The 21,884-nt window shown below is 39.5% G+C and overlaps 2 protein-coding genes across 2 annotated transcripts; both read left to right on the forward strand.

The window, feature by feature from the left end:
* Positions 1-5,991: 5,991 nt before the first annotated feature.
* Positions 5,992-16,225, forward strand: gga3a (golgi associated, gamma adaptin ear containing, ARF binding protein 3a). The gene is made up of 17 exons (XM_051384207.1): positions 5,992-6,066; positions 6,737-6,821; positions 7,016-7,091; positions 7,207-7,305; positions 7,403-7,526; positions 7,742-7,845; positions 8,622-8,702; positions 8,869-9,006; positions 9,443-9,524; positions 9,800-9,925; positions 10,876-11,085; positions 11,530-11,609; positions 11,692-12,077; positions 12,812-13,086; positions 14,076-14,245; positions 14,416-14,526; positions 14,750-16,225. The coding sequence occupies exons 1-17, from the start codon at positions 6,030-6,032 to the stop codon at positions 14,858-14,860; spliced, it is 2,295 nt and encodes a 764-aa protein (XP_051240167.1). The 5' UTR covers positions 5,992-6,029; the 3' UTR covers positions 14,861-16,225.
* A 305-nt stretch (positions 16,226-16,530) lies between these two features.
* sumo2a (small ubiquitin like modifier 2a) lies at positions 16,531-19,814 on the forward strand. The gene is made up of 4 exons (XM_051384258.1): positions 16,531-16,678; positions 17,636-17,767; positions 18,330-18,401; positions 19,350-19,814. Exons 1-4 carry the CDS (start codon positions 16,658-16,660, stop codon positions 19,413-19,415), a joined length of 291 nt encoding a protein of 96 aa, XP_051240218.1. The 5' UTR covers positions 16,531-16,657; the 3' UTR covers positions 19,416-19,814.
* The last annotated feature ends 2,070 nt before the right edge of the window (positions 19,815-21,884 follow it).

The raw sequence follows: 21,884 nt of genomic DNA on the forward strand, positions 1-21,884 counted from the left end.
TTCATTGAAAATAACTTTGATTTTCATATTTTCAAACAAATTAGGTGTCAAATATTATTTGAGGAGCACAACTTTTGTCAAAATCAACGAGTAAAAAGTGCATGTGAAAATTGTTCTGGATGCATTTTCTCCTCATTGTTCACTCTTCCTCTAATTATTGCCTCAAAAGCAAATATGTGACCAGCCACGAGAAAACGAGCAACAAGTCTCCCGAGAGGCATTTTGAGTTATTTACAGATTCTGAAAGTGTAGTTTCTAAGCTTTATCTGATGACATTTGAAGAAGTTGTGGCCATTTGAATGTATGCACATCTCAAAACCCTTTAGGGAGAAAACAGCCCTAGAACTTTTGCAATTCTCACCTCAGGAAATTCTTACCCCCTCCCTAGTCAACACAATGGTGCTCATTTGCATCTCATTAAGATGAGCCCTACCCCCTGCACTCAGTGACATCCGGTATCTGTTAGCCTGCAGGGCAGAAATTATTGTAGTGGTTTGAACAATGGTTATCAAAAGCAGTTATCATGTAGTTAATGTTGATGTAGTGTTATTTTCTTTAAGCACTTTAGTGGACTGATCAGAATTAGAAGGTACTTTATTGAAATGAAAATGCTTTTATTACAAAAAGCCCCTGAATATCGTTCATTAGTACACAGGATAAGATGTTACAATCCCTTGTGCCATAATCCAAGGTATAAACCACATCAACACATCTACAACCACATCTGTTTAACACTCTGTAAAGCGCCATGAGACGTGTATTGTTTTGGTGCTCTATAAGTGAAATTAAATTGAAATTGAAATCTAGAAGTGCAGTGTATATGGATCAGTCTGTTGCTGAATGAGCTCCTGTGGCTGATCAGCACATTGTGGAGAGGGTGTGAAGGAGAGTCCAATTATTTGGTGATATCACATCCGCATCTTCTTCTGCATACTCTTCTGTGGACTCTTCTGTGCTGTGACCCTTGGCGCTGGGCATGTGATGTCTCTTGCCCCGTCAGCACAGAAAGGCCTGATTTTTTCATAAAGATAGGTCTGCCTGTCAATGTTCAGTCCAGGTGGGGCCAGGACAGGAAGACTGTCAACAGGGGGCAGAACCGCTGAATCTCGCAGTAGCTGGAATTCGACAGGTTGTGCATCACAGTGAGTTCTTGCAAGCACCACACCTGGTCTCTTGGCATCAAAGCTGTGACAGAATAAGCACATAACAGGACATTTTAAACATGGCTAACTATTTTCTCATAAAACACTATCATGTCCATGAAATTATTTTTTATATGTACACAATGTGAAAGTTTCAATATAGATACCTGAAGTGCTGATAACTCTTGATCTGTGGGAGCTTTCGGAACTTGGGACTCAGATGCTTCAGCCAGTCGAAGGTCTCAACTTACACTCTGTCATCTGCATTTCCAACAAGCTGTGGGATATTGAGGTGACTCTAACGAGAGCTGTTTTCCACTACCTGAAAAAAGAACAGAAGAAGAAAAAAGATCTTAAGTTAAATGTTTCATTGAAGCAGAACAGAGAACAGCACTGAAGTCATTCATGTTAAAACCTCTATGTTGACTATTTTTACACAAGCCCAAAACTGTTCCGCGACCTGCTGGAAAACTAACCTCAGCGATGTCTGCCAAAGTGTTGACTCTGGTCTTCATATATGCTTGCCTGATTAGTCCAAAGCCACAGTCAGGGGAAAATTTTGGCAAATCACTTCCTTTGAAAATTACATAAATGCTTTTGGAGATATGAGTTGTTGCAATATTCGGGGAGAATTAGACTGGATTACATTTATTTAAAACTGATCATGGAGTGGTTTTTAATTAATTTTTCTCATCTTACTGAAAGTAATTTAGTATTTTTTCTATGTGGCAAATATGTGCAATATGAATTAAACATGTTGTGTGTCTGGGCTGTGATCAGGAGGGATTCTTTATTTTTTACTAAAATACACATTTTTATCCAGCATGAAAAAGTAAACAAATTCACCAAGCGAGTACGTAAATAATAATAATATAATGGATGTGTTTCAGAATGCAGACATGTGGTTTCGTAAAGTTATCGTAGGACTGGAGAAAGACTGATGGAGAGGAGGAGAGAATTACTTTATAATATCTGTATTTGAAGTCATCAATTCTTGAGTTAATTGGTAATGACCTTAACCCGGGTCAATTCCCTCATGTAATTCAAACGCAACGTGTGACAAGTCACTAATCTCTTGCCTCATCAGAGCTGATATAATTCTTCAAAGCAAAACACGAGATGAAATAATCTTTTCTAGTGTGATTAATTCACACAAGTGGGTGAGATTTATTTTATTTCCAGTCAATCTTCTACATAAATATCTTTCGTTATTTCACAACAGTGCATAACTGTATAAGTAATTGCATCGTGGTGTCATAGAATCACATATTGCATGCAATATACAGTGCTGGTATGGATGTGAATAGACTGTAAAATTGAATATACATAGTGTGGGATGTGTGTAAAAGTAGAAATGTGCCATAAAATGTTTTTCACAGCTTTGGTCTTGTGCTTTTTTTGCAAAAAACTGATCTGAAGGTCATTTGTTTTTGCAGCAGGGATGAAAGCTGATACATCCACTGACATGTACCTTTACAAATGACCCTGGTAATGCATTCCTTTTACAGTAGTTGGATGGCGAGTGTCTGCAGTTGATGATGTGGTAAGTGAGCCTCGAGACTTCTCCAGCTTTAGTGACTAGCTGCTGACATGCAACTCGAAACTGAAGAACAAAAGAAAAAAAAAACTCAGAGAAAGCAGGTGCTGAGGAAGAAAATCCATGCTACAGAACTGGCTGAAATTTGTATTTAACTGGGAGTTGAACATTTTTTTCATGTCTCATTGCATTGCTTCCAATCCAAATTTTATGGGCCTGCCCGGAAGCCCAATTTCACTCTTTTTTATAGATGAAACATAAAATGAGTATACCAGCAGTTGTTTGCACAGTATGAATTAGCATTTTCTCTGTGATTGTGTCTTTTAAAAAAATACCTTCTTATCAGCCTGATTACCCTTACCCCACTTCATAGATTTGTATTGAATAAACTCTATTAATGTGTCACTCCTCACCACACAAATCATACAATTCAAGAGATAAAGGACCACACACACACACACACACACACACACACACACACACACACACACACACACACACACACACACACACACACACACACACACACACTCAAAATGCTTATTTCACTGCTGATGGTGACAACACATAATAAATACAGACAGATTGTAGATTGTCTCTGAGCTGTTAGCACCACCATATGGCCACACTGTAAAAGGAGCTGTGAGATACAAACTTAAAATGAGTGCATCATTAATTAGTACGGTGGCCCAGAGGTGTCAGGCCAAATACAAAGGCCAGAACACGATCACTGTCAACATCCGTTACCGTTCACTTCCATTGTAGTTCACTTCCGTTGTGGCTTTTGTATTCGTGTTGTGACTTTTGTATTCATGTTGTGGCCTTTGTATTTGTGTTCTGGCCTTTGTATTTGGCCTGACACCTCTGGGCAACCGTAAATTAGGTCAAGTGCAGACAGGATGGCGGCTCCTGGCAGCAAAGCCAGAGTAATGTTTCTCTATGTGTAAGGGTTTGTAAAGGGGATAACACAAAGATTTGATAAAGCGTAATCACATTCAATTCCATCAGTATTCATCCATTATCATCATGATGATCCTTGTTGTTTCTCTGTTGATGACTGCCATGCTGACTTCAGCCTTGAGCATGTCAGCTCCCCAAGGGGGAGCCTTGCAACAAAGGTTCACAGCCCCATTTTAACCAGTTATATCAAACACTGGGAGTGTGTTTAGGCCATTATCTTTGGTTCTTTGAGCACTTGGATGTATGGGGTACATACAAATCCTGCATACTTTGGACATTGTTGGACAAAGCTCCTAAACCCCGTCCTTTAAGACATAGTACCTTAAATCCCATTGTGATGCTAGAGATTACACAAATACCATGACTGTGAATAGAGATTTATTTGTATCCAATGGGAAATAAAGGGTAAGATGTGGGTTCTGTTGTAGTAGATGAAGCCCTGAAACTCTGAACTACGTCAAAAGGTGACCCCAACCTCTCCAAATATTCCCTTTCTGGGGCTGAGTCAAGAAAAAAGCAGAATCAAGCACTGTTAGAATGCACCTCTGTGCCTCGGGAATGACCAGACCTGGCCTGACGACAGCTGTACTTGTGTTGGAAATCATTGCATGCTCATGTGCTTTGGAGCCATCAGAATAACTGACACTGTTTCTACTGACCATGATATCCCCAAGCTCTGAATGTGGAGGAGGAGAGCAGTGAGAGAACAACCTGTATGAATCAGAGTCGTGCTAGTGGGAATACCAAAGCGTGTGTGTGTGTGTGTGTGTGTGTGTGTGTGTGTGTGTGTGTCAGGAGAAACACAGCTGTATACTGAAGTAAAGGGGTTCAGAAAAAAACAGTTGTGGATGTCTAGAGGTCCTGGTGTTATTCGAAACATCCTCCGTATTTTGTCATTCTCGCCTCTTTTTACACAAAGTCCTGGGAACTGCATTGGACTGGGCCTTGGCGGCAAATCATCAGAGAGTGGGATGTGTAGATATGGGAGCAGCATCTGGAGTTCAAGGAGAGGGAGAGCTGACTCCGGTGCAGTGACAGCAGTGGCTGTAGAAAACCTTGACCTGGAGCAGGTTTTCCAGCGGTCACACAATTTTTTTAGGCACAGAAGGTGGGATGACACTTGGATCTGGAAAGTATTTTGCAACTCTGTCCGCCTCCTCAGCTCATCCAAGGCGGGCTACAGATTGATGACAATCCTTTCCTGATCCGTCACATGCGCCAAAAAATGTGGAGCCACCTGTTATTCTGCTGCACTGCGATCCATATTTGAGCTGAGGACATCTTGAGGTCAAGATGCCTGTTGTTTGTCTTGCAGTCGCATCTGTTAGCTCTGTGGGGAGTAGACTACACTTGGAGACAATGGAGGAGAGAGAGATAGTGGAGGAGTTTGGTGATCAGTCTCCAGGAGAGGGGGGAGCTGTTGTTGCTTTAGTAGCAGGAAAGCCAAGTTCATCTGACTTATAAGGAATCACAATTTCCCAGGGTCAAGTGCTGCAGTGCCAAGAAACAAGGCCAGCCAGAAACATGCAAACATTTATGGGAGGGGACCAGCCAAAAGATTTATTTATTGGTATTCATTGTAACTGGGTGTCTCCAAACAATGTTTTACTGTATGAGTTCAATCTTAAATAAACCAAATAACTATCTGATTCAATTCCTACATGTCTTTTCTTTTAGACTGGGTACAATTTGATTTAACATTTGACTTTATTAGCCTGATTATTGATTATTTACTTATTTTTTGTTATAACAATAAAAAACAAAGTACTGTACTTTACACATCCAGCAGACATGGAACACCATGTTTGACCAGAGCAAACTTTCACAGTCGGTGCCCAGATTTCCAGCAAACAGAACTACAAACATGGCTGGACCGTCCTCTTATTTACTGTACAAACTGTACAAACAAGCTTGATGGAAGCGCAGCCACCTCTGGTCGACGAATGCTTATGGGTGTAGCCGGTAGCCACCTCATAAATGTCCAATGTTTATTGTTTACATTATATTCATGTGTTATCCACCATCTGTTTTTATCTCTACCAACTCATTAAAAATAAATCATTAGCTTTTGAAATCGAGCAAAACAGAAGGGCAATTGGTGAAGCCGCAGCAGACTGAAGAGAGGGATTGTCCATTATGCGTGTAGCTAATTGTGTGTATGACACCTAACTACCAATCTCTTAACACAAAAATATGATACTGGCATGAAAACGTATGGCATTGTTCATACCGGCACATATCGGTAATGAACAAAATTCAGGCTTTAACCTGTGATACAAAAAAATGTCAGTGGGTCATGAATGACTCACTAACTACGGTCCGGTAACTCCCATTTTTTCGAGAGCCCGTGAAGGCAGCACGGGTCACGCGTTGTTTGCCTCAGTGCAAATATGGCGGATGATGGAGAGTCGCTGGAGTCATGGCTTAGTAAGTTCATACTTTAACTCCTTTTACGCGTTATTTATTCACACTAGAGGTGCACACTTATGTGCTGCATAACTGTATGTGTCCGAAACGTTATTTGGACTCACATGACACTGCTGAATGTGTAAAGTATGGAGGTAATTCGTCTGTGTTGTCAGAAAGTGGCTAACACAGACAGCTGCTGGCAACTAATAGCTGTCGCTAGCCAAAATCAGCTTTGATGTTTGGTCTACCTGTGTCCTGGACCTAACAGTCGGTATGTTGAATTGCAAAAAAGTGGTTATTCTTTTCTACTAGTTTTCCACAATACGCCTCTGCACTTGCTCCCTAGAGCTAAAGACGGTTGTTGTAAACACCTTCAGGCTTTAACTTAATCCAAGTTCAAACAAGACTTGCTACAGCAACAGTAAAACTGGACCAGAGAAGTGCCTAAAGATTATTCATAACGTAAAATAAGCTGAAAAAAGTCTGACAACAGCTGTCTGGGTGGTCTGTAAGCTGATTTCGGCAGGGATATGACTTGATACTCCAGAGTCGATTTAATGTATCACAGAGATCCAACCTTCATTAGCTTCCCAGGGACAGGATAGCCTGCTTACCTAAGGAGAATCTGGAGACTAAATGTGTGTCAGGGCTGCATGTTGATGAGAGATGATATCCTTCTCTATTTCAGACAAAGCCACCAACCCCTCCAACAGACAGGAAGACTGGGAGTATATAATGGGATTCTGTGACCAAGTCAATAAGGAGCTCGAAGGGTATGGTCACATTCATTCAATAAACCCAGTCTCACCCATAACATTGAATCACACCCATCTAATGTTGCTCATGTGTGCCCTCATTGTGGTAAACACATGAACCTTATTATAAAGCCTGTTATAACCCTGACTCTGGATTTTTCCTTTTGTAATTGAGTTACTATTGGTTTGTTTCTTCCTGTCATATTTTTCAGCCCACAAATATCCGTTAGACTGTTGGCTCACAAGATTCAGTCCCCTCAGGAATGGGAGGCGATACAAGCATTAACGGTCTGTAGTGTGATCATTTCACTGGGTTTTTCCTTCTGACGTCCTTCAACATAACATAACATAACATAACATAACAGTTAGAGGATATTTATGTCAGCTTGTTTTCCTTTCGTAGGTTCTTGAGGCTTGTATGAAGAACTGTGGGCAAAGGTTTCACAACGAAGTTGGGAAATTTAGGTTTTTAAATGAGTTAATTAAGGTTGTTTCACCCAAGGTAAGTAATATAAATGCTCAAACCTCAGCTGATGGGGATATGTTTCCTTGAATTGATGTTTGGTGTCATTCTAAGCTGTGCGTCTGTTATTTTTCAGTATCTAGGAGACAAAGTGTCAGAGCGAGTAAAGATAAAAGTGATTGAGATGCTGTACAGTTGGACTGTGTCTCTACCGGATGAAACAAAGATCTGTGAAGCATATCAGATGTTGAAGTCACAGGGTAAGACATTACACTTAAAAACTGTTCAAATGTGCTTAAAAGAAATAATAACACAGTAGAACAAGTTGAATGCATAACCGAGACATCCAAAAATAAAACTCTAGACAGTTGATGATGACTTTGTTGTGCTTTGAATCTTTTTAAGGTAATTTTGTCGCCTTGAAGTCCCGAAACTGTCACCTCCACAGTAATAGCTGTTGCCATTTTTATTTCAGGTATTGTCATAGTTGACCCAGAAATCCCTCTTGATGCCACATTAATACCATCACCTTCTCCGCGACCAAAGAATCCTGTGTTTGATGATGAGAAGAAGAGCAAGGTAAGAAGAATTATTTTGGGATCTGACTGTGATAATCATAACTCTTGTTTAATCTCTTTTAAAGATACAGATTTTCAGTTAATTATTTTTTTGGCATGGCATATAGAATAACCCTACCTTACTATTACCCATGTACTATATATAACACCTTTAACAATATTTCCCCCTTATTTCGCTTTATGCTGAGCATTTGAAGAGAAGATCAATACCACTCTCATATCTGTCTATTAAGTATGAAGCTACAGGCAGGAGATGCCTAATTTAGCCCCAGGAAGTCACTGTTGTTTTTGTAGGGATTAAACCAGCAAGATTTAACTGGTGTTTTTTTTTAACCTTTGGATAGAGCCTGGGTAGCTGTTACCCCTTGTTTCTGGTCTTTATGCTAAGCTAAGATAACCGTATCTGGGCTGTTGCTTCACATTTAACAAGTTACCACAAGTTACCACTCTCATATATATATATATATATATATGAGAGTGGTAACTTGTAATTAATTCTTTATAAGAGTTTTATTGTATAACCTTCGTACTACATACTGTGGAAAAGTTTTAAAGGATCAAAACTGAGTTGCTCTACTTTTTTTTTTTTGTACGTCATTGGTTGCCAAAACAGGTCACGACTGCATGTTTACTTTGTGTTGACTGCAGTTGATCTATGGATGAAGTTTGTTTTTTCAGGGTCTGTGAGCGAGTACGGCTTTACTGCTTGTGTCTGGGTAATCTGTGGGAAACAAGCTTGAGTGTTTGCTCACTGATGCCCCTGTCGTGTCTCTGCAGAGATTGTCAGAGCTGCTGAAGAGCAAAAAGCCCGAAGATCTGCAAGAGGCCAATCGGCTCATCAAGAACATGGTCAAGGAGGTGCGTCAGCGTCAAAGTGAAATATTCTGTTTGTGTTTTTATTCCTCCTGAGTTCTGTTGGTCTTTTTGTAGAGAAATGAGAAACAAATTACTGCACACATTTCCCAGTTTTCATCTGAAAGCGCGTGTTTATACTGACAGTCAAGTTTGCTGTTTTTTTTCCCAGGATGAAGTAAGAACACAGAAAGTGACAAAGCAAAAAAGCACACTGGAGGCAGTAAACAACAGCGTCAAACTCCTTAATGAGATGCTTGCTCACTTCAGCCCCGAAGAATCCACAGACGGAGACAAGGAGCTCATTAGGGTTTGTTTAAGGCTCAGTTGACCTTTTGAAACAACTTAACTTATTTCTTTGGCATTAATTGACATTCCTGTTAACACTGTTATAATAGTACAAACCTTGCTCCTCCTTAAAGCCCCAAAGCAATGCAAAATAATGTACTGCTGTTTAATTTAACCTTGCAGGAAACAATGAACATACCTTAATTCTGAGACAAACCAGTCCTTTTATTAGGTGTCAAGTATCTTTCAGAAATATTAACAGCTCAAAGTAACTTATTTCAAAAATGAACACAAGCACTTTTCATGCAGTGATAGCATTCTCTACAGATGTGTAATACATTGCTACAATATTGTAGTCTGTATGAGAAACACATTTCTTTTTATATCCTAGGATGTAGAATTTTCTGAATAATATTTAAGATGTGAACATTCAGTCATTTTTTCCATTATTTTTCCAGGAGCTGTATGGTGATTGTGACAAGCTCAGGCAAACAGTGTTTCAGCTCGCCACTGAGACGGAGGATAATGACAGCAGCTTGGGTAAGAAGTCCTGTAATTTGTTCCCTATTGATTCTGATGACGTGCTCTCGCTATCCTAATTTAATCTAATTTAAGGGGTTGAGTCTTGATTTAAGAGACATCTTGTGCTGATGTAAGACCAGCATCCTATCAGGCCAGAATAATAAAAAAAACATTCTGCTTACACAATTCCTAAATTTAGCAAACATGGTGGGAGAAAAATTAGATTCTTTTTTGTTGTTATTGTCTCAAAAGTAAACCTCAGTTGTCTTAACCTTTTAAAATGTACTTATCAGGAGACATCCTGCAGGCCAGTGATGACCTCTCCCATGTTATTAATTCCTGTAAGAAGATTGTGGAAGGACTGACCATCAATGGAGAGACTGTAGAAGCACATCAAATGCAGTCATCAGCCAGACAAGGTACATTTTAATTCTGCACAGCATGTCAGTAATAATTATTATTTGACAATGCAGTTTCTACCATTTTTCATAAAAGCTTCTATTTTGAGTGCCTCACAACTGATTAATAAACAACGGCCAGTCATGTAACCGTAATAAAACCTCATCGACCATGTTTGGAAATATGTGGCAATGTGCAAAGAACACATCAGCCTAAAAAAAAGTCTGAACATGAAAACATTCTTAAAGAGCCTGACCAATGAATATACTGATGTGTCAAACCAGAAACTCAACAGTGTAGAGTGAGTCAGAATTGTTGTTGTGCCTGGAGGTAATAAAGCAAGTAACTAATTAAATCATTATTATTATACACAAGGACCACAATAACAAATCAAGTCAAAACAGGCCTTTGCTGCTGTTTTGAGATGCTGCACCCACAAATATGTTGAGCTGCAAAAAGACTATAAAACAATGAATACAAAATTATTTTTTTCCTCCTAACAATGTCTGATTATCAGCAACTGGGTTTCATGGAACATTTTTCTGACTAGGTGAGATGTTTCTCGTAAGAAATTATGTACAATTACAATAGTTCTCGATGATCTCTCTGTGATCATCTTGAGCAACTTGGACAATGTTCCTGGAAAACCAACATACAGAATGTATGACTATTACTCTTTCATTTTCCTCACAGCTGTATTATGATGTGGCAGAGTTCCCAGTAGTAGAGAGGGAAAAAAAGCTCTCCTCTCCCCCCAATAAAGTACCATGCAAAAAAACAAAACTAGTCTGCATGGCTAGGCCACTAGGGATAAGTTGGAAAACCTCTGTATATGTTTGTGTGGAAGTTTGGGCGAGCTGACCCTTTTAAACTTTGCATGACAGATGGATGGGCACAGACAGTATTACCTGAATATACTGTCAAATACATATTTGTTTTCTTACTGCCTGTGTTTTTCTCCACCTGACAGGCCGCACAAACCAATCAGAGATTCTGATTGACCTTGTGGGTCTGGACATCCAAAGTGTCTCTCTACCAGAGCAGCAGCAGCCGCCGACATCTTCTCTGTCTATTCCCGCTGACTTGCTGTGTGGGTCTGCTGCCACGGACCCTCAGTCGCCCAACCTCAGTGCTCACTCTGCAGCACTCTCCCTGCTGGATGAAGAGCTACTATCTTTAGGTAACATCCAATATAATGTAGTTGATTTTTTTTTCTTGGCAGTATTAGACATTAAAGGTTAACTTCAGTATTTTTCAACCAGGACCACCCTGTAGTGCTTGCTTTTGCTACTGACCCGCTCAGAGGGTTATAAAAAGTGTCTGGCCACAGTAAAGTCAAGCTTCGCAGCCTTGCAGCTGCTGGTTCACCATCCTCTGCTTGTTGTTCAGAAAACATTTAATTTCTCTTTAGGGTTGAGTTGTCAGACACATAGAATAATAATTCTTATATATATAATATAATATAATAGGAAACTAAACTAGCCCACAAGGATTACATTGTAGCTCATTTCATGGTTCTTGTCCCCCATATGGTCTGGGTTAAAAAATACTGAGGTTACCCTTTAAGTGTTGTTTGTTTACATGCAGATGTGACATGTTTTGACACATTTGTTTTCATTCACAGGCCTCAGTGAACCTGTACCTGTTCCAAGTAAATCCACACCTACACCTGTAAACCTGAGCAATCCTTTGCCATCTTTACAGGTATTTAAATTAAATGCAATAATTTATACTGATGCCAAGTATTATCTTATTAGTAATGTCAGTTTTTTACCTTGTATTCCAGGATTCCAGTCAAGATTTGGATCCTTTTAACACCACTTCGCCTTTGGTTCCTGCATTCTCTACATCTTCACATTTTCCAGATACCCTCTCTGTGACAGGTGCCCCAGTTACCCTAACCAAGTCTTCTACAACTGCCTCTGCCTTGAGCTTCCCTGGCCCTGTCTTCTCCACACCTCCGGTTTCTACAGAATCTGTCTCAACGACAGCAGTCATATTCCCACAGTCCCTCAGTTCAGTATTGACCACGGTCTCAGCTGCACTTCCTCAGTCATTCAGCATGACCTCATCCGTACCATCAGCCATCCCTGTTGCACCACAACAGCCTTCAGCGTCTCTCAGTAACAATGTGCAAGATCTCGCCTTGCTGGATCTGGGCAGTCCTAAAACGTAAGTAATACTTGCGCCTCGAGGTAAAACTGGGGTGGAAATATGGATCAGTGCTGATCTTTGTGTATAATATCTTGGATGCTGCTGGATTATGTTTTTAAATTATTTCAGTAAATTATGCATTTCTTTTTAAAATTACAATGTGTAAGGTGTCTAAGCACTTAAGTTTAAAGGCACTTCTGCCCACTGAAATGCTTAACAGTGATTTCTTTGTTCTGCCATATGACATTTCAAGTGCCTCTCAATCACTAATTTCCAAATGGCAGATTGATCTGCTAAATTCCATTAACTTTTGATACAAACTAATCCGTAGGTTAGCCTGCAGTGACTTAAAGTTCAGGGTATTGAGTACTGTAACTAAGCAACGTCGCTCAGAGTAGATGGTGAATGTTTTTTTAGAATACTATCTAAATTAAATTTTAAACCTCAGAGCATGTTTGTATTGTCTCGATCTAATAAAAATGCAGTTTTTCACTGATCCTTTTTAAAGTGGTAGTGCTGCCACTCATTTGGATGTCAGGTGGTTGAGGTTTTGTTTTGATTTAACCAAATGCATTCCACTAATTATTAATTACAAAACCTGACTGCACAGTGCTTGTTTTAAAATGTCAGGCAGCATTTCTTTCATCCTACGTCTGTCATCTTGTTATCAATTTTTATTTCTGTCATTACAAGTTTAAGCTTTATGTAAACCGGTAATGTCTTTGACAAAGAAACTTTAATTATACACACAGTACACCCAGTGTGATGGACTTTGGCAGCATGGTGATCAAGAGTGAGGACGTGCTAGCTCCGGCTGCGCTGTCTTCCAGTCTTGGTGTCACCTCCACCTCACTCCTAGGAGGGATGGAAGAAGGGTCCACTCCCCCTCCTGCCAAGAGTCAGGCAGATGACAGTCCTCTGTTACGCTCCCTGTCCCCCATCCTCCCTCTGAGCCAAGTCAGTCCAGGCATGGGACAAGAGGTGTCCCTGGCCAATGTCTTTGTCCCTTTGGATAGCATCAAGCCAAGTGAGTTCCATGAAATGGGCTTTGTGTTTTTGTTCGTGTGTTTTATGAGGATGATTTTATTAATAATATTATGTAGGAAAATGTTGATGAACAGATATTTGATGTAAAGATTTTGATATTTGAGACAAGGAAGGACATTGAGTCTAATTTCTTCATGCCATTTTTGTAATTTAAGTGAATGAACTGTAAAAGATTGGATCAATCGTGTTTTTAAAAAATGACGATTGACTGAAAAGGCCAAAACCTTTGGTTATGTAAAAGGTTGCAAGAGCTCTCTCCATGCAGTTAGCACTGGAGCAGGGCAGACATACTGTAGAGGACATTTATTCTCATTTGACGAAAAATCTATTATAACAGATTATATTGTGCACAGATTACATAGCGTTTATAACAGTTCTACTACATGACAAGCAGGCTTTATATCCTCAAAAGTTGAAAATAGCAGGCATTATAGGGATATTATACCTTTTGTTAACCACAATGATTCTAGTAATTGGTTGCCATTTCAACAACAGCTTTATGTCTGATCTCTAAACCTTGTTAAGATACCCTGCAGAGAGGATAATCGCATTAGAGATAAATAAAAGCAGAGTGGAGTTTCATGACTCTATAGTGCAGGTAATTAAGTTACCGCCAGCAGTCAGGCAGAAAATAAAACCTTCCTCCATATTTAAGATTGGTTGGTGGTTGGTAAATTCAACTTTAGACATTGCTGCCACTTTGTGGTGACAGTGGGAAACTTGATAAAACTGGCAAAGACACTGGGTGATACTTTACCCAAGTAAGCTTGGTCTTGACTGTAAACATTTGTATTGTTGGCTGACAGTAATTATCAAAGCATGTGCAAAAGAAAGGACATGTCTTTTGTAGAGATTACATCAGGAGCAATAACAGTGGTGTGTTTGTGAAGACTACACTTGTTGTCAAATGAACATTAGCTAATTAGTGATTAGTAATCACCCTTCCCCCCTTTGTTTGCTGTATTTAAGGTCAAGTGTGTCCTGTGACAGCATATGACAAGAACGGGGTCCGCGTTCTGCTGCATTTCGCCACTGACTGTCCAGTTGGCAGACCTGATGTACTGGTGATGGTGGCATCCATGCTTAATACAGCCCCGCTGCCTGTCAGGAACATTGTTCTGCAGGCTGCTGTGCCCAAGGTAAAAGCTGCTGTGCCTCCGTGATATCACTATTACTGCACAGGATGCAACATAGTAATTTCGGCCGATAATTTAACTCATTAAATTAAATATTTGCCTGAAAATTAAATTTAAAGGGAGTTGTTACTTCTGTTTAATGTACACTGATGTCTGTTCTGCTGATTCTACAGGTGATGAAAGTGAAACTGCAACCACCCTCAGGGACAGAGCTGGCTCCTTTTAACCCAATCCTTCCCCCTGCTGCCATCACTCAAGTCATGCTGCTTGCCAATCCTCTCAAGGTAGAGCTCAGCCTGCAGCTTTTTTGGTGTTCATACAACACTTTATTAATGCATTATGTAATGTATTAATTGATAGCGCACTTTCTTTTTTACCCATGTTTGAGGTCATACGTATTGTTATATCCTATTTGAGGAGATAATGGTTGCCGACATTGACAATGCACAATGATGTTGTGAGTTCCAGCTGCCAATCTGAGTGTGTGCATGTGTATGTGTTTTGCAGGAAAAGGTTCGGATGAGATACAAACTGACATTCACGCTGGGAGAGCAGTCACACACTGAAGTGGGGGAGGTGAATGAGTTCCCGCCCGCTGACAGATGGGGAGCTCTATAGCCCTGCACTAGACAAGACGAGACTTCTTTAACAATTGAGTTTGGCAGTGCAGCTCAGAGGTCAAGAGAAGGGGGCGTTACTGGAAGACTTTTAGAGAGAATCTGAAGAATATAATTTAAACTTTAACAAACTTTGAAGGAGTTTTTTCTGCTTGTGGTGGCCCACTGAAGTAGCCAAATTCCTGTAGCGTACATACAACTTAATCTTTACTACAGTGCCAGAGATAGTTGGTTTGGTGCAGTAACAAATGGTGTGAAGGGGCTGAATGTCGAAGATGGTTATATGGGGGAAAATAATTGATAATGTTAAGTATTAAGTTATTATTGGGGTTTTTACTATTATCATACCATTTTGCTCTCTTTTTGATGTTTATATTTATTACTCCTCCCTCAGTAATGTCAGACCTGAATAGAGAATAGAGAATACTTGCACTTTTGGATGCCAGACAGTCTTAATATACAGCAAAAACACATGTTGAAGAAGATTGTGAAGCCAGGGTCATTTGAACATGTGACCAAAACCTACATTTCACATGATTTGCTGTAGTGTTTTATGCTGAACACACTGGACTGGAGCAGACAAGAGCCCCTCTGTGGCTAAATAAGAGGCACTCACAGATCGGCTCATTAAGAAACCGGTTACCCTCAGTTGACTTCCAGTATGCCCCACAATTACTACTGAATACTGTTACTTGTCTTGACTCGTTTTCTTGTCATGCTTATTAGTACTTTTCAGTATTTATTGTCATGAATGTGTTATTATTATTTATTTTGGTTTGGGAGGATTGCATCAAATCTTTCAATCTCATGTTTTGCAATTGACAGCTGCATTCTTTCTGCATACTCTTCTTATGATGGACATTAAGTATTGCAATAAGAAAGGCACAAACCGGTATAGTTATGTGTAAAAGGCTTTAATGTTACAAAATATTCAGACAGGCATTTTATAAAATGTTACATTTTCTTTTCTTTGGCAGAAAGGAATATTGTTAACGTTAATTAAATGCCACCGGTTTGCCGTTGCTCCTGCTGTTAGACCATGTTATGGAAACCAAGTTAATGGGGTGCTGTTATTTTCGGAGTCAACTGTAAATGTTTAGCTTGTGTGGGCTTCCTATAACAAACTTGGGCAATATGTAATTAGTAAAAACTTGGTGGTTAATTCAGAGCATTAGGCTCACCAAAAACAGACTTCTTTATTTTTGTTCTTCTGGGGCTATTAGTGCTATATAGGAGATTCTCTACATATTTCTTATAAAATTATTTATTTGTCTTAGATTGTTAAATGAACTTACCATTGCATATTTTTTGAAAAGCTATTTCTGTGCATGGGAAAATAAAGAATGAGATTGATCTATTTGTAAAATTTGTTTGCATATTATTGCTTCTTTTTTCAGTGTCCATTGACCAATATCAGTGCAATAATGCAATAAGTACTGATGGATAATAAGGTAATAAGCTCCTCCTAGGTTTTGTCTGTAGTGGTAATTGCTGTTACATAAATGTAGTGGAGTGAAAGGAAGCATATAACATCCCCCATGTAAGTATAAAGTAAGTAAGTATAAAATGGAAATACTCTAGTAAAGTAGGAGTACAGTGTCAAGTTGCAAATGTTTTTAATGTGTAAACGAAAGTAGACTCTGTAAGGATGCATGGAGAGGATTCACTCCTTTGGTACAGCACAGTGCAGGAGCGCTCAGTTGATCTGGCGCAGCTGTGCGCACTCCAGCCGACGCAAACTGGCGCGCCGGACAGCGCAGCCGCAGCAGAACAGGCGCCGACAGACACAGCAGCAGCCATGGCAGACGAAAAACCCAAGGTGAGGAGGGGACTTCTTTACAGTGTTTACCCCATCCGTGTGCGATAATGCTACAGATGACAAAGCCGCCTGTGAGACCAATTCTTCTCCAATTTTTTTTTTTTTTTTTTTTTTTTTTTACAGGGCAGGCTAACGGCACAGACCACAGAGCTACCGCGTTAGCTAGCAGGCTAGCGGGTGTAGTTAGCATAATAAGCTAATGAGCCCAGACCCCGGCGGTATGAAAGAAATTAAAAATTCTTCTCCGTTTAAACACACTTAATCAACACCTCTCAAATGCCGCTATCAGTATTAGTGATGTGTGACGGTATAATTGATGTATGTCCAGGTAACGTTAGCAAGAACCGAAGGAAGGTGAGGAGCGTTTAGAGACAGCAGAGCACAACAGCACCGGGCCGAAGTGAAATGTTTGACCGACAAAAACCGTTAACTGGTTGTTGATATCACATGAAAACGTTTAATTCTGCTCATTACCAGCACACCCAAGTGTCTCATGACCAGGGGATTGTTGATAACGTGCAGGTTGTAATTTCCACCCTGACTAGGCCGTTTGGCATTATTATAGGTTGTAGGCCATTGGCAATTGAATGGCTTAAGGCTAATGCTAATGCTAAGGTGAAGTTGTAATGTTGCCCATTTTCTGTGCTCAGTGACCACACCAGTCCTTCGAGCTGAGCTCACCAGCAGATGTCAGACAGATGTAACGGTGGTTAAAAAATAAATAAGAAACACAGCGCACATATGTAACAATACAATATACTTTGGTCATTAATCATTGCAGTACACACTGTACATCAATCTTGCCTCTGACCCTGCCCTAAGTGGTTAAGTGGTTGGGGGATTACATGCATTACACATGCCCGAGGTCACACTTTACCGAGCTTCTTGTGTTTCCTTGAATCTCTTTTTTGAAAGTAACTTAACTCTCTGCAAACTTTTTGTTTTTCTGTCTTTCAGGAGGGAGTGAAGACAGAGAACAATGAGCACATCAACCTGAAGGTGGCAGGGCAGGATGGCTCAGTGGTGCAATTCAAGATCAAAAGGCACACTCCTCTCAGCAAACTGATGAAAGCTTATTGCGAACGGCAGGTGAGGCTGCTACACAATTATACCTTTATGTTCACTGCAATGCTGGTGGCCTGAATAGATGCAAACTGGAGACCAGGAGCTCAGCTGAATAGACCATAATTGCCTGTGTATTACTACTTATGTAATATTATTGTGCATCCCATTTCAATAGATCATACTGTGATGAATTACTGCTATCAGGTTATTGAGACACACACGTCACATATATCAAGCCTTAATAAAACATTTTACACTAGCTTACTTTTAATATTTTCAACTAGTTGTCACATAAACCTGGTGGTGGTGGTTTTAAGCATGAAAGTGGGGCTCTCTAAAAACGTGTCCCTGTTGCCTTAGAAGTGATAGCTGTGCAGCGTCAAGTCTTTCTTAAAGTATTTTATATACAATAGTTTTCTTGGAGGGACATGTGTTAGCCAACAGAAAGTGAAGTGAGAGAGAAACGGGGAAGCAAGCCTGGGATTTTATTGTTCATTATTAGTACCTTAACATTGAGGTCACCTGGCTGCTCTATAATGTTGATTTTCAAAATTTTAAACTTAATATTTCTTGTTTGTCCATACAGGGGCTGACAATGAGGCAAATACGATTTCGATTTGACGGTCAGCCCATCAATGAAACAGACACACCCTCACAGGTAAGGCCGTGCAGAATCACTTTTCGGTATCATGAATTAGAGACTAAATACTATCCTTTTTTTTATGTTTTTCATGTGGTCAACAGAACTTTAGCAAAAGTTTTAGGTCAAAGTTCTTATGAAACCCAAACAAGGTTTTTCCTTGTGTATATCACTATCCACTATTTATATTTGGGAGAGAGAGAGAGAGAGAATCAGATAAATAAAACTTTTTTCTTCAGATTTTTGCATGGTGGCTACGTTCTTAAGCACAAATAAACAGCAGCCGAAGTCATGTTTCTTCATCCTGTCTGCTGTGGCCTCTGCTCTGCTTCTGTGTGTAGCTCAGCCCGGCCCTCGGTCACACAGACCTGCAGCTCTTTATACATCCATGACACAGATGTAAAGCAGAGGAGAGAGTCAGAAAGAGCGATGCAACCTGGTTGCTTTGTTTTTATAGAGTCCCAAACTCATACCCTGTTTTTTTACGAGTCTACACATTATATTTAGGAAAATCTGACTCATTCTGCCTTTTTAAAGAGTAATATTATAGACTGTCTTCAGGGTGGACACACTCTGCTATCACCCATGTCCAGTATATGTAATGTGTTACAATGCTGGTGGTATAGAAATAAAGGACAGACTTCACAAACGGCATTAAGCAGCTGTGAACAGATTAGGGACCATGTTGCACCTGTGTTGCCTCTTCATGTCCATAGAACACCTACCCGTCTATCTATTTTTTGGTAACTGTTGAGCCAACCTTTGTTGGTTTAGTCATTAGAAATTAAGCTGAACAGGAAACAGCAGTGTTTTGTTGTCACAGTTTGACTCACAACTGTCTAATGGTGATATATAGGGCCATGGTATGTACAGGGGATTCCTGTGGAGGCCTCCAAACCTGAGTAATTATCATGTCTGTCACAGTAACTACTTCAATAAAACTGACATTTGAACTTTTTCTTGCAGCTAGAAATGGAGGATGAAGATACGATTGACGTGTTCCAACAGCAAACCGGAGGCTCTTCTCTTTAAAGACTGTTTCCTACGAACATCCCTACCTCCCCTTTTCATCCCAACATGTCCAGTCTTCAGATGCTCATGACCAGTGTTGATACCATCCAGTGGAATACTTTTGCAAAATGCTCAAAGGCAGCAGCACAGTTGGTGTAGATAGATTTGATCACACTGTCATACGTATGTTAACATGTTTGAACTGTGCTGTGTAGACAGATGTTCTGTTTTCCCTGTAAGTTTTGAAAGAAAACTCCTTGGTCCTCCTTTTTTTTTTTGGTCTTTTTTTTTATATACCTTGTCATTGAGGTTTTGATTCAGATGGAATTTTGTTATTGTTGTCAAGTAAGCCTGCGTTTTAAATTCACATCTGATGTTATGAAAATGTATTATTGGAATAAATTGAGTCTTTTTTTTAAATGTATGTCTATGTGGTTTGTTATATGGATACTTATAGGACAGAGATTCCCAAATGTTTTTATGTCAAGTAGATGCACATTAGACCACAGACCCTTCATTTTAAAGGTTTTTGAGGTTTTTAAGATAATTTTATTATTTTTAGGTTTCAAGATGATACAGTCTTCAGAGTCAGAATTATCAAATGGGATCAATATAAATTATGATCAATATAAACAGCCAGCCTTATTTTGTCTCTTGTGGTCAAACTTCCAAAAACATGTAAAAAGTTAAACCATTCTATTCCTCTTCCTGGGAACCCCGTATTGGTCCCAAACCACTGCTATAGCAAACTAAACCAGCATTAAAAAGAAATAGGTCAACTGCTTATCAAGACAGCTTATTTGGTTTCTTAGCCAACAGTAAACCGGAGATTTTGTGAGATTAATTTATAATGCATTGCTATAAATATCAGACTACAGTTGTATGCACAAGTTTGGGCACCCCTTGACAAATAGCGTTTTGTGGATTTTCTTTTTGTTAATTGAAAAGATTTGAACCCGACCTTTCAAGGATATGCAACAAAGTATAATATTTTTAGCAAACCATCATGCACATTCATGTCTTATATCATAAACTGTACAAAAATAAAACAACACTTTGTCATGGGCAAAAGTTTTAAACGTTGTCAGTACTTAGTAACTTAATTTAATTTAATTTAATTTATTAACTTAATAAAGTATATATCTTCTTCTATCTTCTATCTTCTAACTCTGCAACACAAACCCAAAGCATGATAGATCTGCCCACATGCTTAACAGTTGGAAAGGTGTTCTTTTCATTTAGTGCTGCACCTTTTTCCAAAGACGTAGTTCTATGTATTCTGTGCTTCTGCATTGTGGACATCAATGGGCATCAGTAACTTTCATTTTTAGTCTTACACAGCTGAGTGTTTGCACAAGGTTTTGGTGTTTGCACAAGGTTTTGGTGTTGGCACAGGGTTCGAAAAGCATTTCTAAAGCTTTGAAATTGGCACCAACTGATTATCAGCTTCCTAATCACAGTTGCTCACATGCTTCAGGCCTAAGGAGCATATTGAGTAATTTGTGACTGCAGAACTATTGCCACAGTTATTTATTTATTTATTTTCAATTTATAATATCAGATGTTAATATGCATTGGTAGTTGCTGAAAGTATTGTGTTTAATGATCCATAAGAGAGGTTGTGTGTTTACTTGTTTTCAATTAAAAAAATCACCAAAATATTTGTCGAGGAGCGCCCAATCTTCCTCATACAACAGAAAATTGCTGTGTGAATATGTCTTTCTTTGTTTCTTTCTTTTACCCTGGTGGGGTAAGCATGCAAGTTAGTACTTTGTATTCACAGCCTCAGTGCTTGTACAGAACCTGTATTGCAGGGAGGGGAATGTGGCTCATGACTTTGACCCAAACAGGAAGGCATGCCTGTAGAAAAGAGGGTGTGCCACAGTAGTTCTTTTATTTATGCCAGTATGTTGTGCACACATTCATCATGCCCAGAATCCACAGCCACATCTACTGTTGCATTAATCTCATACAGCTGTCTCATGACTGAAATTGTTTTACTTTAAATTTTGTTGAGTCTGTAGACAAGATTTGGAGTATGCTAAGTTGTCTTGTGTATTTTGTGTATTTGTCTCTCTGTCCTTACTTTAGATGAAAAAAACTTCCAGTTTGGCCTTCTGAGAGCTACCAGCACAGACAAGATGAATTTACCCTCAAATGAGTTAATGTGTTCTTGAATACCTTTTAAATAAACAATACGTGTTTTAATCATATACTGTCAATGGTTTTAATACATGATGAAAGCTGATGGATGTGCATGCCATGAAAAGTCCTTTCTCCAATCACAGTCTAGATTAATGTGCCAGGATCCAATCATAGAAGGAGCTGTTCACTTGTGGGCGGTACTTAGGCTATAGAAACATCCTCTCCACAGTGGTTTATGTCGCACCAGCACCTCTGTCAAATCCAGGGCTTTATTAAGGAGAAGCACCCAGGAATTAAGCAGAGGAAGACCGGAAATACATCGGATTTTGCCTCCAGATTACACTC

This window comes from Dicentrarchus labrax, unplaced genomic scaffold (genome assembly GCF_905237075.1).
Source record: "Dicentrarchus labrax unplaced genomic scaffold, dlabrax2021, whole genome shotgun sequence".
Taxonomy (NCBI): domain Eukaryota; kingdom Metazoa; phylum Chordata; class Actinopteri; family Moronidae; genus Dicentrarchus; species Dicentrarchus labrax.

Excerpts from the sequence above, each read along its gene's own strand:
- sumo2a (XM_051384258.1), top strand. The coding sequence starts at position 16,658 with ATGGCAGACGAAAAACCCAAG. Across the intron at positions 16,679-17,635 it reads TGGCAGACGAAAAACCCAAG|GAGGGAGTGAAGACAGAGAA; the intron begins GTGAGGAGGGGA and ends TCTGTCTTTCAG. Across the intron at positions 17,768-18,329 it reads AAGCTTATTGCGAACGGCAG|GGGCTGACAATGAGGCAAAT; the intron begins GTGAGGCTGCTA and ends TTGTCCATACAG.
- gga3a (XM_051384207.1), top strand. The coding sequence starts at position 6,030 with ATGGCGGATGATGGAGAGTCGCTGGAGTCATGGCTTA. Across the intron at positions 9,007-9,442 it reads GAGACAAGGAGCTCATTAGG|GAGCTGTATGGTGATTGTGA; the intron begins GTTTGTTTAAGG and ends TTATTTTTCCAG. Across the intron at positions 14,527-14,749 it reads TGCTTGCCAATCCTCTCAAG|GAAAAGGTTCGGATGAGATA; the intron begins GTAGAGCTCAGC and ends TGTGTTTTGCAG.